The sequence below is a fragment of the Dipodomys merriami genome, unplaced genomic scaffold (assembly GCF_024711535.1).
Source record: "Dipodomys merriami isolate MVZ:Mamm:240054 unplaced genomic scaffold, mDipMer1.0.p SCAF_49, whole genome shotgun sequence".
In the NCBI taxonomy this organism is placed as follows: Eukaryota; Metazoa; Chordata; class Mammalia; order Rodentia; family Heteromyidae; genus Dipodomys; species Dipodomys merriami.
In genome coordinates this window covers 1,908,296-1,923,585 of record NW_027206057.1, presented here as the reverse complement: position 1 = coordinate 1,923,585, position 15,290 = coordinate 1,908,296, and the positions used below count along the sequence as shown (strand labels likewise).

General features: G+C 39.2%; 1 protein-coding gene and 1 long non-coding RNA gene across 4 annotated transcripts in view; one reads left to right on the top strand and one right to left on the bottom strand.

Annotated features, from left to right (window-relative positions):
• Gls (glutaminase) overlaps positions 1-4,355 on the bottom strand; it is a 78,182-nt gene extending 73,827 nt beyond the window's left edge. For all 3 annotated transcript variants that reach the window (XM_069995673.1, XM_069995674.1, XM_069995675.1), the window contains exon 1: positions 3,745-4,355. In XM_069995673.1, coding sequence (XP_069851774.1) covers positions 3,745-4,136 — 392 coding nt within the window. In that variant the 5' untranslated portion in view covers positions 4,137-4,355. The remainder of the gene's footprint in view (positions 1-3,744) is intronic.
• A 190-nt stretch (positions 4,356-4,545) lies between these two features.
• The window catches only part of LOC138809213 (uncharacterized), a 118,229-nt gene continuing 107,484 nt past the window's right edge, over positions 4,546-15,290 (top strand). The window contains exon 1 of the long non-coding RNA XR_011366749.1: positions 4,546-4,571. This is a non-coding gene — a long non-coding RNA (uncharacterized lncRNA). The remainder of the gene's footprint in view (positions 4,572-15,290) is intronic.

The window sequence follows — 15,290 nt, the reverse complement described above, 5'->3', positions numbered from 1 at the left end:
TATGTAACCATACTGTATAAGGACATGTGTTTAACAGATAATAAATATTAAACAGCTTCCCAATACAGCTGAATTAATTTATACTTCCCATCCTTTTTGGATGGGAAGGGATGCGATCTGCCAATTTGACAAGAAAAACTGTACTACCACTTTAATGGGATATTTTCAACTTTGTGTTTTATGTAGTTTTTTTTTGTAAGGAATATATATATATACAAATATTTTTCCAGCCTAATACCTCTATTATGATGGGAGGGAGGAAATGAGAGGGAAAGAGGGACCAGTTTACACTAAGCAAAAGGAAAGAAATATAAATATCACCTGATATGGAAGGAAGTTGTATTGTCAAAGCTCATAGAATTCACAAACTTTATAGACCATGATACTGACAATTTGCCTTGTGAAGGTTAAAATGTGTTTGTGACTTTAAGTATCACTATTCCACAATGCTGTGAAATGTGAAATTTATGTAATCACCTAATCTCATTAAAAAAAATTAAAATGTCCAAACAAAAGATAATATCCCCCTTCCCAAGGATCCTCCACAAAGATAGGCCATGCACTTCCAGACTTTACAGAAATGAAGTATGTCAAACTTGACTAAAGAAATATGTGATTTATTAGTTAAATTTAACATTCAGGTTAATTAAAACTCTTGAATCATTGTACCCAGGTGAAGGGTGATTAAATTATCTCACCAATAGACTGAATTAGAGAAAAGAAGAGACATAAAATCATCAATGTGAAAACAAAATCAGATTCAGAGCTGGGGTATTAATTAAACAAAAGTAAGTGTCAAAGCTGAAAAAAGGGATGTACTGTTGAAAGGCAGATGAATGGAATAAAGATGTCAGCCTTACAGTTTATCCACTGAAGAAACCCAAAAACAGCTAGAAAAGCAGATGGAGCAACTTTTAATGAAATGAAGAGAGCCAAACAAACTTGGATTTTTTTTAAATGGAAGTGAGTGGTAACAAAATTAAATAAGACTAATACAGGAAAAACGGAGAAAAGGTTACTAACTCTTCTTTGATATGTTAGTTATATAACTTTAACCTAAATCAAAGTGAAGGCATATGAAGATGGTACGGTCTAACGGGATACTGTTTCAGAGTTGTACTGGTGTGTGGGCAAAAAAAAAAAAAAAAAATGAACAAGATTAACTTCGTTGTGTAAACAGATAACTTGGTTATAGCCCAAGGTCTTCTATAAACTAAGGCAAGATAAAGAAAATATTAAACCAAAGAAGAAAGAGAAGCAAATATCCCAATAATATGAACTAATGATATTGCTGTGGTTAAGCATTAAATTTACTGACCTTATTTATCAGAAAAGTAAAAGAGAAATTTAATATAAATCATAGCTTTTGTAAAACAGATGTGCAACACTTCATCAAAAGAAACTTTTCCTGGAAAATAAAAATTCAAAGGGCAATGACCTAACAGGTTTTTATAATAAATGAAGCAATTTTACTCTCCTTTAAGTGAACAAACAGCTGACTAGCTTTTAACACATGCCAACTATTGTTCTAAGCCTTTTACAAAATGGCAACTAATTTAATTTTCACATGGCTATTTCTTTTAGTAACACTCTAAAGTGTGGCAGAATCCTAAATACTGATTAAAGATGACCTATGCTTTGGAGTCTTGACCATTAGAACACAGAATCAAATGGAAGCTACCTCCCAGAATCAAATATTTGTCACACATAGGCAAGATGAAAGGAGTCAAGGAATAAGATGCAACTTCCGGAAAGTAGATCACTGGAGAAACAGAATTTTTAACCATAAAACACTCTTCATTCATAACTTCAATGTTGATGTTCTTTTAATTGCATATGTAAGATAAAGATAGCTGGGATTCACTCTCCTATCAAACCATTAATTGAAAGTCCTCAGTATTGTCATCTATCTGAATTGCTCCTAAACTTATCTATTTTGGTACAAACACATACACACACCAAACATATTCTCCTTTGAACTAAGGTAGACAAGGTTATCTTATTGGCTCTTATTTCCGTGGCTATCTGAGCCAGTCTAGAGAAATGCCCACCTTAAACTGGTTATATAGGAAGAAGATGGGGCACTATCCAAAATAACATTCCAAAGTTGTTTTAAGGAAACAAGTAAATCTGACAAATGTTCAATTTCCTATCTAACAACAAGAAAAAGTGAGAAGGACCCTTGGGACAAGTGAAAAGACACAGAATCAGTCTTATTTTTAACAGAAAGCAGTCCCCATCCTTCAGCCTTTAAGAGTAACTTAGATGGTAGTAAATGCACTTTGCAATTCTGTTAACTTAGGGCATATCTATTTAAACTTATTACATGCTTAGTAAAGCAGATGATGTTAAAGTGAGTCCCAAATGAGATTAAGCACACACATTCAGGTGTCTAAAACATTACAGGGAGGGGAAAATTTAACAGAAGTTCAGAGAAACACTTGATGGGATTTACACTAATCAAATATTAAATAATATGCCAGGGTTATATATAGATATTTTGTGGTACAAAACCATTATCAACAAATACCACAAATTTCTCCCATTACCAGGTGCTTTGTTTGAAAATTAATTTTTTAATCTGGGAAAACAACTTTTAGGAAGGCCACAACTTCAAGTACAGAAAACATCAAGTAGGCCTGAGATTGAAATTATAAAGTGCACAGGTTCGTTTTGACTTAATCTAGGGCTAGAAGTAAGAGTAAAAGGCAAGAACAGGATATACTGTGTCAGTATAAAGTCAGAATAAAAAAGGTATAAAGAAAGCAGTCAAGTAAATGCTCATCTAGATTAGGAAAACAATCTAGGTTTGTCTATATTACACGGGCCAAAAATATTCACAAGACTATGTCTCAATTCTTTTTTTAAAGATCAATTTTGTTTGGAGACTAAATTACTGCTATACACGTGTAAGATGAGTCAACATCCTACCACAAGACACAAAGCCGCAGATTCTTCACTGCATTCTATGCCATATCTTTTAGCTTTCTGACCTTTATTTTCTCAAAATCCGCCCTTCTCATGGAAGCCATCAAACTGGCCCAAGCTGTTCCCCAGTGTAAAGGTGAACAGGTGGTTTGTGAAGGGTGCCTCATCCTCTAGGCCACATGACCCGATTCCACCTAATCTCATTTCTCCAACATTATTTCCGGTGCCCCGATGGCTCTCTACGCACGCAAGCCAGAAGGAGCCACCTCTTTAGCACGAAGCACACTCGGCCACATCTGGCTTCCAGTAGGATGATAGCAGGGACCGAGAGGGCAGGCAGAGCCTGGAAAAAGCAAGGAGTCAGGAGGCACGAGCTCTGCTCACAGCCTGACTCCTAAATGTCACTTGGTGGAGATGTTTCGTGCGGCATCACCCACGAAGAGCTGGGCGGGGAGCCAGGCGCTAGCAGCCTGATGCCGAGGGGGGCCGAGCACGCGGCGCGGGCGGAGCAGCAGGCCTCGCCGGGGCGGGGGCCGAGCCGGGCCAGCCCCGCCGGGCTCACGACAGCTCCACTCGGGGAGACTCGCGCCGGGCGGGGAGGGGAAGTGAGAGCCCGGCAGAGGGGCGCGCGGGCGGGGAAGGCGCGGGCGGGGCCGGGCCTAATCACATGGCGCAGACGATGCAGGCCGCCTGGCATCGCTTTCTTTCTCTCGGGCGAGCCCGGGCTTCCATCCCGCCCCACCGCAGCAGCCCATCCCTCCCCGGGCCCCAAGTCAGAGCAGAACCAGGCCTTCTGCACCCGGTCACGACACTCACTTTTCACCCGCGGCCGCCAGCTCTTTGCCCTCGCTGTTGCCGAACGCGTCCGTCTCCCCAGCGCTGTCCTTGGGAGCGGGAGCGGGCGCCGGCGGAGCTGCGGGTGGCGACGCCCCGGCCTGCGGCTGCGGGCCCCCCTTGCCCAGCTCCTGCAGAATCTCCGAGGGAGAGCTGGACAGGCCCCCCGCGAGGGGCCCCGCCGGCCGGCCGCCCCCGCCCCACCACGGGTGGAGCCGCGCGGCGGCCGCCGGGCCCACAGCCGGCCGGCCCCCGCCCCGGGGGCGCCGGCACAGCGTCGCCAGGGGCTGCGCCCTCCTCAGAGCCGCGCAGACCGGAGCGGGCGGCCGCAGGAGCAGGTCCCGCAGCGTCGCCGAGCCTCGCAGCCGCATCATGCCTCCGCGTCCGTCGGCGCCCGCACGACTGAGGAGGATGCTCCGGGCGTGGGTGGCCGCTCTGGTCCCCCGAACGCGGCTACGGGAGGGACGGCGAGAGGAAGAGAGGAGAGGTCAGCGGCGTTGAGGTGTGGTGCGGCTACGGTTCCTGCAACTGCAGCCGCCGCCGTCGCCGTCCCTGAGGCTGCTGGGGCCAGTAGCTGCTCCGCACACCGCCGAGGGCTCCGCACTGAGGCGGGCGCGCAGGGGAGGGCTGGGGACATTCCGCGCGCACCCACCCGAGGGCGGGACAACGCCGGCGGCCCGCCCCCTATGCCCTCTCCGATTGGCTCTCACGCTCGACCTCTCTTCTGATTGGTGGTAGTAGCAGTCAAATTTCTCTCCGCGCCGGCTGCGCAGAGTCGGGCGGGGCGAGGGATCGAACTGACGTGTGAGGTAGGGGAGCTGGACTGGCTCTGGAATAGCCCCTTGGTTCAGGTTCCTGGGGACTGTTCTAATTGGGGACTGTTGGGTTCAGGTGTCTCGTGGTTTATGGGGCGGGTAAGTCCTTGTCGTCTCTGGGGCCTGGAGCTGTGTGGAAAACTAGTGGGCACGAGCTAGTGGGCGCAGAAAAGGGCAGGGCGGCCCGCGGCGTGGGGCTGGGGCTGGCGTCCGACCCGAAGTAGGAGAGGGGCCGGTCTGGCCTTACTGCGGACCCCAGCTATCTAATCTAACCAGGGGCTGACTCTCTGAGCACCACCGTCCTTCAAAGGCTGACCAGGACATGCTTCATTCCTCTCCCAAATTTTCTTGAAACTTTCCATGGTTGGCTTCTACCCAGATGGGAAATGTTTTGGAAAAAATGAGCAAAATCCTTTCAGCTATGCGATTTAAGCCAATAGGAGGGCTGATGTCTTTTGAGGACGAAAAGGGAAGAAATACAGAATAGAATGGGTTTCCTTTTCAAAAGCTGTTTTGTTGTTGTTGTTGTTGTTGTTTTAAATTGACCCCCAAATACTTGAACAGCAATGATTCCATTGTTCACGGTGGTCTGCTTGAAAGCAACATTGTAGAGGGTTGTGGGTTTTTGGTTTTTTGGTTTTTTTTTTTTTTTCTATTTTAAAAGCTGCTTCATTGTTTTAAGATAGAAGCATCTCGATAGAATACTGGTTTTCTAAATCCACTGGATCTGTGGGACTAACTGTGAGTTAGTCCCTGAACCTATGTACATTCCACTCTAGGATAAAAATTGTTTTAAACAATTTCCTGAAACAATGAACTTTAAATGCTGCCATCCACACAGGTTGACATGATGATTTTCATGAGAACAGGAAGGGCGTGTGTCAGGTGCACTATTAATTGAGCATTAGATTTAGTAATCTCTTGAATCTTAAAATATTATACTAGATTAGTAACTGGAGAATCTGGCTGTACCTACAGGTTATGTGACCTTTGGAATGTGGCAGCCTTGCCATGTTTAAGGTTTTTTTTTCTATCTATAACTGAAAAAACATGGAAACAGTGATCATATGTAAAGCATTTAATGGGCTTGCTGGGAAGCTGGGAAGGTGGCTCAGTGGTAGAGTGCTTGCCTTGCATGCATGAGGCCCTGGGTTCAATTCCTCAGCACTGCATAAGCAGAAAAATCCAGAAGTGATTGTGTGGCTCAAGTGGTAGAGCGCTTACCTTAAGCTGAAGAGCTGAGGGACAGCGCCCAGGCCCAGAGTTCAGGCCCCACGACTGACAAAAACAAAAAACAAAACAAAACAAAATTGCCGTTCTTAAAAAGAAGATATAGTAAAGATAACTGCACATTATTTGGGTGGTTTTTCTTAACACTTACTGTTATTTGTTTAAAAAATATTGAATGAAAGAAATGATATATTCAGGGATGGAAAGTTTGGAGGAATGGCAACGAATACTACCCCAGCATAACTTAAAAAAAAAAAGTGTGTGTGTGTGTGTGTGTGTGTGTGTGTGTGTGTGTGTGTGTGTGTGTGTGTGTTGGTCCTAGGGCTTGAACTAGGCCTGGACACAGCTTCTGTGTGTGTGTGTGTGTGTGTGTGTGTGTGTGTGTGTGTGTGTGTGTGTGTGTGTGTGTGTGTGTGTGTGTGTGTGTGTGTGTGTGTGTGTGTTGGTCCTAGGGCTTGAACTAGGCCTGGACACAGCTTCTGAGGTTTTGTGCTCAAGGCTATTACTCTACCACTTGAGCCACAACTACACTTCCAGCTTTTTGGTGGTTAATTGGAGATAAAAGTATCATGGACTTTTTAGCCCAGGCTGGCTTTGAACCACAACCCTTAGATCTCAGTCTCTTGAGTAGTTAGGATTACAGTTGTGAGCCACTGGGGCCTGTGTAATCCTTTAAAACTGACTTATTAATGACTTGCAAAGTTAATGTCTACTTTTATAGATGTAATTATCGATATTGAACACCACCTTTTCCTTACATATTCAAGCTACTGACAGATCCATTTTATTCTCTCAATTTGTCAAATATTCCTATGAAATTCTAATGTTTAGAAGTTTAAAGCTATCAAGGGAGCTCAGAAAGAGCTTTGCATAGTATTTTATGCTGGCCCATTCTAATAATCAGTTCTCGGACTATATTAATTGAATATATTTTATAATATAAATGCTATATATTATATATATTACATATATATATATTAGTCCACCAAAATACCTCCAGTAAACAAAGGCTTTCCAGGTTAACATGGTTGTAAGAACTGCTCTTAGGCTTTCTATCTGCTGCTTCTAGATGCAGCTATCATATACATGTTGTCCTTCCACAGCCCTTGTCAAGTAATCAACCATTAAAAGTTTATAAAATGGAAATAGTGCTCTCTGTTTCTATTCTGATTTCAAGAATTGTTGCTGAACTTCTTTTTTTAAAACATCTATATTACTTTGGAGATTAGGAAAGACAGATGTCCAAGATTATTCCATAACCTCAATATACATGTAATATATCATGAAAACTAAAGGATTATTATTTGTTGACCTAGAGGTAAAGAGATAGTAATTTCCCCTTCCTAACTGCTTAAGAGAATTATGTAAACTTTTTTTATTTGAAATCTGTTTGGTGAATAGAAGGCTCAGGAAACCTTCTAAATGACTTTTGGCTACTAGTTCCTTTTCTTCTGTTGGTTTCCTGTTTAACTAACCAACTTGAGCCTTACTGATAAACTCTACCAAACATAATACTTTTCAAAAGCTGAACTTCCATTTATATTGAAGTATTATAAATCCCTCATCTATAAATGAATGTATTATTAATACTTTACCACACCGGTATTGTAAGGACTAAGTGAGCAATACATGTAAGCACTTAGAACAATGCCAAATGCACTTTGTTAGCTATTATTATTATCATCCCATGATTTAATAAATTTTGGTGTGCAGTATGATCATTTGTCATGCCTGTTATTGAAAAGCCAAACAGTATTGTTTTAAACAGTTTCATCATAAAATATCATTTAAAGAGTAGTTAGCACCCCAAAATGATATAATTTACTTTATCTTTAGAAAATAATCATTTCCAAGGTATCTTGAAATAGAAATTGAATAGTGCAAAGATAGGTTATTAAAAACTGGGTTGAGTGCCCAAAGTATCAGCTATTTGGCAATAGCTAATAAAGAATGAAGACTCATTAAGAGGGAAAGGCCTTAGATGTGCAGATCATATATTAAGTATCCAAACATAAAACAATTAAAATTTAAGTCTATTTTTTAGCTTTTTCTTTCGTGTTCTCAAATCTGCCATGTATGTAAATGCAATAAAACTTTTCTTAATTGTGACATTACACAAAAAATGAGAAGATTTGAGCCAGTTGACTCATCAAATTTGAGCCAATTAGAATGCTCTGGCTTAAAATACTATAGGGAGCTTTTTGTGAGAGTCCCTTGGTAGCTAGAATGGGAGCAGAGTATGAAGGAGTTCTTTTCCTTTATTATAAGTTTCTAAGGTGAAGATTTCAGTTCAATCTTTGTATTTTATATTGTACCTAGGACATGGTACTTCCAAATACACATTAATTTTTGGAAGTGATTTTAATTGTTATTTTTTCTGTTGCTCCATAGAAAAATCAACAAAACTCCATCCCAGAGATAAGATAGTCTTACTTGTATATTAGCAAAACTTAAAAAATAAAGTTCATTTTGTAAATAGTCCAAAAGTTCATTTCAAGAATATTTACTTAAAGAAGAAAATGACCTCTATGGTAGACTGTATTATTGTTTCTAAAAATTTTTGTCCTTCCTATTGGAAAGACTGGATGGTAAGCTTGGCCTTGATGAAATGTGAAAGGATGTAATGTGCCACTGCTGAGTCATCACTTGATTCTGTCATTTCTTTTCTTTTTGGGGCAAGAATGGTCTGTCTCAGAATGGGTGTGCTTCTTTACTGGCATCCACAGTGATAGAACAAAGCCAATGACTTTGACAGATGAAACAAAGAGAAATAAACCTATTATAAATCATTTGGAGTTGAAGGTTATTAGGATAGAATGATTTAACTTAAGCTGGCTGATAAGTTATCCAATTTGAATTTAAAATACATGACACCCAGGAGAACAATATGAGTTATGAAGAGTATGTGAGAACTCTAGAAGTAGTTGAAACCCACAGAGCAGGCAAAACTGAGAATCATTGAGTTTACAGTGCAAATGCCAAAAGCTATCTGTCAGAGACAGTTAAAATACATTAAGTAGCAAACATTTTTATATTTTTCAATGGCATTTTTTAATGCCACTATGTATTTGGACATTTTAAGTAGAGAAAATTAGTAGTGGTTTGAAATAGCCACATATCAACTATGTTACACATGGTTTTAGGCTGAAATCTAATGTTGGCTCAACATTTTCTATGCCTAGAAAAGAAAAGGGAGCCTGAAAATTTATCTATTGATAGCCATCCAATGGTAAGATCATATTATCAATTCAGAAAATAATTACTGAATTCTATAAAGATATATTTGTAGCTAAATCAAAGCTTCAAAATCTACAATGCATCTTGATATACCAGGGTACAGAGGATTCAGTTTGGTCATCTGGAAAACTTTGATTCCTTCAAACTATATCTTCACTTTTCAGGTATATGGCATTCATAGTAAGAATTTTGATTCCCTCTGTCCAATGATAGGCACAAGAATTCTACAAAATGCAAGGCTTGTTACTGAACTACCTGTTGTCATAGAGACAGCACCATGTAGTGTGTTCTGAGCTAGCACTTTATGTTTGTGTGCCATGTACTTTATTACTATATGAAAGCATACTGGAATACATTTTTTAAAATCTTTTTTTTTCCCAGTCATGGGGCCTGAACTCTGGGCCTGGGCACTGTCCCTCAGCTCTTCAGCTCACGGTGAGCTACCACTTGAACCACAGCTTCACTTCCGGGTTTTTTTTTTCTGCTTATGTGGTGCTGTGGAATTGAACCCAGGGCCTCATGCATGCAAGGCAAGCACTCTACTACTGAGCTAACTTCCCAGCCCTAAAAAAATCTTACATAAGCAACCAAATGTTTATAAGTAAGAAAATGGATTCAAATAACATTTCCACATAATGGAGTAGCACACATTATTTGAAAGTAATGACTCCAAATTTATATGTTAAATATTAAAGTCACAAAAATAATGCTGAGAGGCAAAGCAAAACAAGTAGATATATAATATATATAATCATGATTATAAAAATTTTAAACATGAACAATGTATTACTCATAGGCTTCTGCATATATGCATGCATAGAAATAATGAATGCCAAATTTACTATAGTCTCTGTTATCTCTGGCTATCTATAACGGTGACATGAGATTGGAGAGTTAAACACAGAGGGCATCCACTATATATAGATATAGAGACATATTAGTGGTACTAAAGATTGAACAGTCTTATGCTTGTTAAGTAGATGCTTAGGTAGTAACCATGCACCCATCTAGATTTCCAACTAGATTCCTTGTTTATTCCTAGGCTAGCCTGGACTCAGAATCTCTTATATACATGTCTTGCGTAGCTATAATGACAAGTATGTACCACCACAGTTAGCTTTTTTATCATCGATTGAAATGAGGTCTCACAAACTTCTTTCCCTAGGTTATCCTCAAACCTTGATCCTATTGATCTCTGACTCCAGAGTAGCTTGGATCACATACATAAGCTACCATGTCCTGACTGTAGTGACAAAACAACAGTTTAAAAAAAAATCTAAAGCAAGTATGGGATTTATATGGTTTGATATATTCTAGTTTTTATTTGAAGTATTTTATAATAAACCTTATTTCAATCAATGTTGAAAACCATTATATCTAACAATTTTTATAAATGTATAAAATATTACAAATACAATATTAAATTTTTATTGACTCCTATTAAACTTTAACTTTCCTATTAATGCTGGGCGACACAAATAGTAAGCAAATGAGATACTTTGTAAATATTTTTCAAGATGCTAATTCTCAAGAAGCTATCCTTAAACTAAAGATTTTATAAAAGAATACAAATGGTTTATATATAACTGAAACTTTATAGGGAAATTATTTGATTCTTGGCTATCACAAACAAATATAAAAGCTATTCCTTCACTAATAAAATATAAATTAAGAAATCCTTCCAGCATTCCTTTGAAATTAAAGAAGCCATTTAGTTTTTGTAATATTCCTGCAGGGCACAAATGTCAATTGCTGAATTTTATGACTAAAGAAATTATAAGTTAATAAGGTCACACAGATAATTAATAATAAGGTTGTAAAGACATCCTCCAGCTGCATCTGGCCCTTGCTCTTATTTCTTTAGAACCAACAGAAAAAAGCTTATACAAGTCATGTTTATTGGAGGAAAACCACCCATGGGCTCTTTAAAATTATTCTTTGGGATTAATTTCCCCAAGTATGTGACTAGGCATGTAACCCAAATATAGTAAGCCAGGTGTTATGTGTTAGGGAATGAAGAGGCACTGGCAAATTGGAGTTGGAATATTCTTTCTAAACAATAAGTAACTAACCTCCTGAAGCTAATATTAGTTAACTAAGAATGCAGGCAGGTAGCTAGACCTCTAGAGTCTTCAAAATAATCTATAAATGTTTATTTTAAAATTAAAATTTTGGCTGGGAAGGTGGCTCAGTGGTAGAGCGCTTGCCTTGCATGCATGAGGCCCTGGGTTCGATTCCTCAGCACCACATAAGCAAAAAGAAAAAAGCCGGAAGTGGCGCTGTGGCTCAAGTGGTAGAGCGCTAGCCTTGAGCTGAAGAGCTGAGGGACAGCGCCCAGGTCCAGAGCTCAGGCCCCCAAAAAAAGTAAAATTAAAATTTTTTCTGATACTTAAATGTTAATAGCTCATTTTTTAGAACAAAGTAGTCAAAAACACCTGCAACAATATTTTGGCCCAGAGGAAACTACATTTTCAGCACTGTCTTGAACACAGGATGGCAATAATATAACATTCTTTTAGGATTATTTCCTACACAGATTGTCCTGCCCAAACATGAAAATCTAATACACTTTAAATCTCCTGCTACCATCTTGCTAACTGGAAAGGAGCCAACCTTATAGTAAAGCCATACCAAAGCCACCTGACCAGAAAGAAAGAAAACTTGGAAACTTCAAGAGGTACTAACTCAACTTATTCTGCTACCTAACCTCCTGTAAGAATTCTTTTTAGAGCTTTCTTATTTTATTAGACAAATATATTTAAATATGGGCTTCCATGGAGAAATCCTAACAGTATCGAGAAATCCGAACAGTACAATTTATTATTTTCTTTTTTTCTCTATCCTCTCTCTTCTTACCCCCCTCTCTCTCTCTCGTAGTTAATTTGAGATAAAAGTCTCACAGACTTTCTTCCCCAAGCTGGCTTTGAACTGTAGTCCTCAGATCTCCACCTCCTGAGTAGATAGGATTATAGGCATGAGCTACCATGACCCACTATGAGCTCAGCACTCTCAGTTTTTTAAACCTCACCAAATTATACGTCTATGGTTCAGCCCATTTTATACTTTATACAACTCCCCAATTATTTGGGCTACCATGCTTTAAACACAGTGATGCAATTAGAAATATACTAAGCATTAAATAGTCCGAAATTTCAGTTTGGACCCTGAGTGATTTCTTTAACTTCTTTTGCTCCCTTCCACCCACAACAAAAAATACTGAACTATAGTGAGACAATGAGCTTTACTTTTTTTTAATACTCCAATACTTGTACATAAATGGTTAGTATTTCAATCTTAACTTGCTGTGCTTAGTTCTAACAGAATAATAAATATTTCTCCTCCTAATTTTTCTTTCTTATCAATTTATATGTCTTAATGCCCTTTTTCCACCCACCAAAATTTTTCCTTCCTCAAATTTTCCATCTTACATCTCCATCGGCACATTACAAGTTCAAATCAATATCATTTCTGTCATTTGAGATGACTAGGTATTTATGTTTTCATTTTTCAGGTGAGAACATTGGCACAGAAGTGTTAAATAATACAGTCAGCATTTCAGTTGTTTGCCTTAAAAGTACTAACTACATACTTTTTTTTGGCATTTGTAGGGCTTGAACTCTGGGCTTGGGCGCTGTCTCTCAGCTCTTGAGCTCAAGGCAAGTGCTCTACTGCTTGAGCTACAGTGCCACTTCTGTTTTTTTAGTGGTTTATTGGAGATAAGAGTCTTATGGACTTCCTGCCTGGGCTGGCTTTGAACCGTGATCCTCAGATCTCAGCCTCCTGAGTAGCTAGGATTACAGGCATGAGGCACTGTCACCCAGCTACATATTTCTTGACTACATATTTTCCCCCCGCCATTGTCCCTTTACTGTCCCAACCTCAATATATATTTTCTGTCCTAAGAATCAGCTCCTTGGGGAAGCCTCCTCTGCCTCTTGTGGAAGCCTCCTCTGCCTCTTCAGGCAGTGTTAAATGGTTCATCGTTTCTATATCAGGATTTACTTGGTAACACACTCATTTATCTAGCTACTGTAATTTGCCATATCATCGGTCTCCCAACAAGGCAGAGGATTTATATCTTTTACTCATGGTGGAGGGGTTCTTAAAGTCTTTTATGTTGATAAGTAAATATTTAGAAGTCTCAACATCATCCTTAGGTTTTTGAGATCAGAGACAAAGTCTGTTATAATTTATAGCTATGGCATAGTCAGACAGGGGCTATATGGTATACAGAGACCTATGAAGGAGCTTGGTGAGTGTCAAGTGTCTTGGGCAAAGAAATAGGTGGTACACAGTATGGGGGAAAAATAAAGGTAGAGAGGCTGGAGAGGCATAGCATATATAGAGTCTTTTTTATTGGGGGGGGGGGGGGAGGGTCCGGTCATGGGGCCTGTGCTCTGGGCCTGGACGCTGTCCCTCAGCTCTTCAGCTCAAGGCTAGTGATCTACCACTTGAGCCACAGCACCACATCTGGCTTTTTTCTTTTTGCTTATGTGGTGCTGAGGAATCGAACCCAGGGCCTCAGGCATGCAAGGCAAGTGCTCTACCACTGAGCCACCTTCCCAGCCCCAGAGTCTTGAGGCCCTATAAGGAGTCTAGATTTTATTTTAAGTGCTATGAGAAGCTATTATGTGTCTGTATTTTTAATCAGAAGAGCAACTTAGTCAGATTTAAATTTTGGCCATGCAATTGGTTAAGCAATGAAAACACAGCATTTAAGGAATAAAAAATTCAGATGTTTTAATGTTAGTTTAATTGTATGCTATGTTAGCTTTGAACATATCTATCATCAGCTTGGATATAAAAATCAACATAACTGAAGCTACATAGGAGTTTATTAACTGAAACAGAATAAATACATCAGAATAAATTAACCTTTCATGATTTTATTTGAATCTTGAGTAAATTATTCAACAGCATCTCACAAAAAGGAAATTCATCAAATTTTCAAACTACATAAGTGTTTTTAAAATTTTTATTTATTGTTATGATAAAGGTTATGTACAGAGAGGTTACTGTTTTATAAGTCAGATAAAGAGTACATTTCTTTTTGAACAATATCACCCCTTCCCTCACCATTTCCCAGTTTTTCTCTCCTGTTCCTGCCCACAAGTTATATAGTTCATTTTCAATATATTGTCTAGTGAGTATCACTGCAGCATTTGTTCACCCTTTGCCCCAACATTTCTATGCCCCCTTTTAGCCTCCCAAAGACAGATAAACAAACAAGATGAAAGGCATTGAAAACAAAACAACAAAAAAGAAAAGTCTCTTGTTTACATAAGCGTTTTTAGGGACACCTTATTTGTCTGCTTATATTAGCTTCCTTGGTAGGATCTAAAATTACAGATGTCATATCTTGGCGATGGTAAATAATACTGCAATAAACATGGTTGTGCTGGTAGCTTTAGTGTAGTCTTGATTGTGCTCTATTGGATAAATGCCCAGGAGTGGAATTGCTGGGTCAGAGTGTTTAGCTTTTTCAGGGACTGCCTTACTGCTTTCCAGAATGGTTGAATAAGTTTACATTCCCACCAGTGTAATAGAAGTCTCTTTTAGCCACATCCCCACCAGCATCTGTTATTGTTTGTTTTCTTGATAATTGGATCTTTGATGTATAGCTGGTAAAAATCTTCTCTTGTTCTATGGATTTTCTTTTTAGCTTGTTAGATATATCCTTTGGCATACAGAAACTTTTAAGTTGATACACTTCCATTTACCAAGTGTTTCTTTGATTTGTTGTGTTTCTGGAACTTCATTTAGAAAGTTTTGACCTGAGCCCAGGAGCCCTAGTATTTCCCCTACCCCTTCCTGTAATATACTCATGGTTTCTGGCCTTACATTGAGGTGTTGATCCCTTTTGAATTGCTGCTGATGCAAAGTAATATACAGGGATCTAGTTTCAGTTTTCTGCATGTGGATATCTAGTTTTGCCAGCACCATTTGTTGAAGAGGTTGTCTTTCTGGCATATTTCAAGAAAATGTTGTATACATACACCATAGAATTTTACTCATTCATTAGAAAGAATGATATTGTACTATTCATAAGGAAATGGAAAGACTTAGAAAAAAGTAAAGTAAGTAAAGTAAGCCAGACCAGAGAAAGAAAAGTTACATGGTTTCTCTTATTTGTGGTAGATAGAATATGCCTATAAATCTATAGGCAAACACATTGGGTGGTATGCAAGCAGTTAAAATGAATTAACTGAAGTATAATAGACTCTATGGAGAGCTCAACTAGTATAA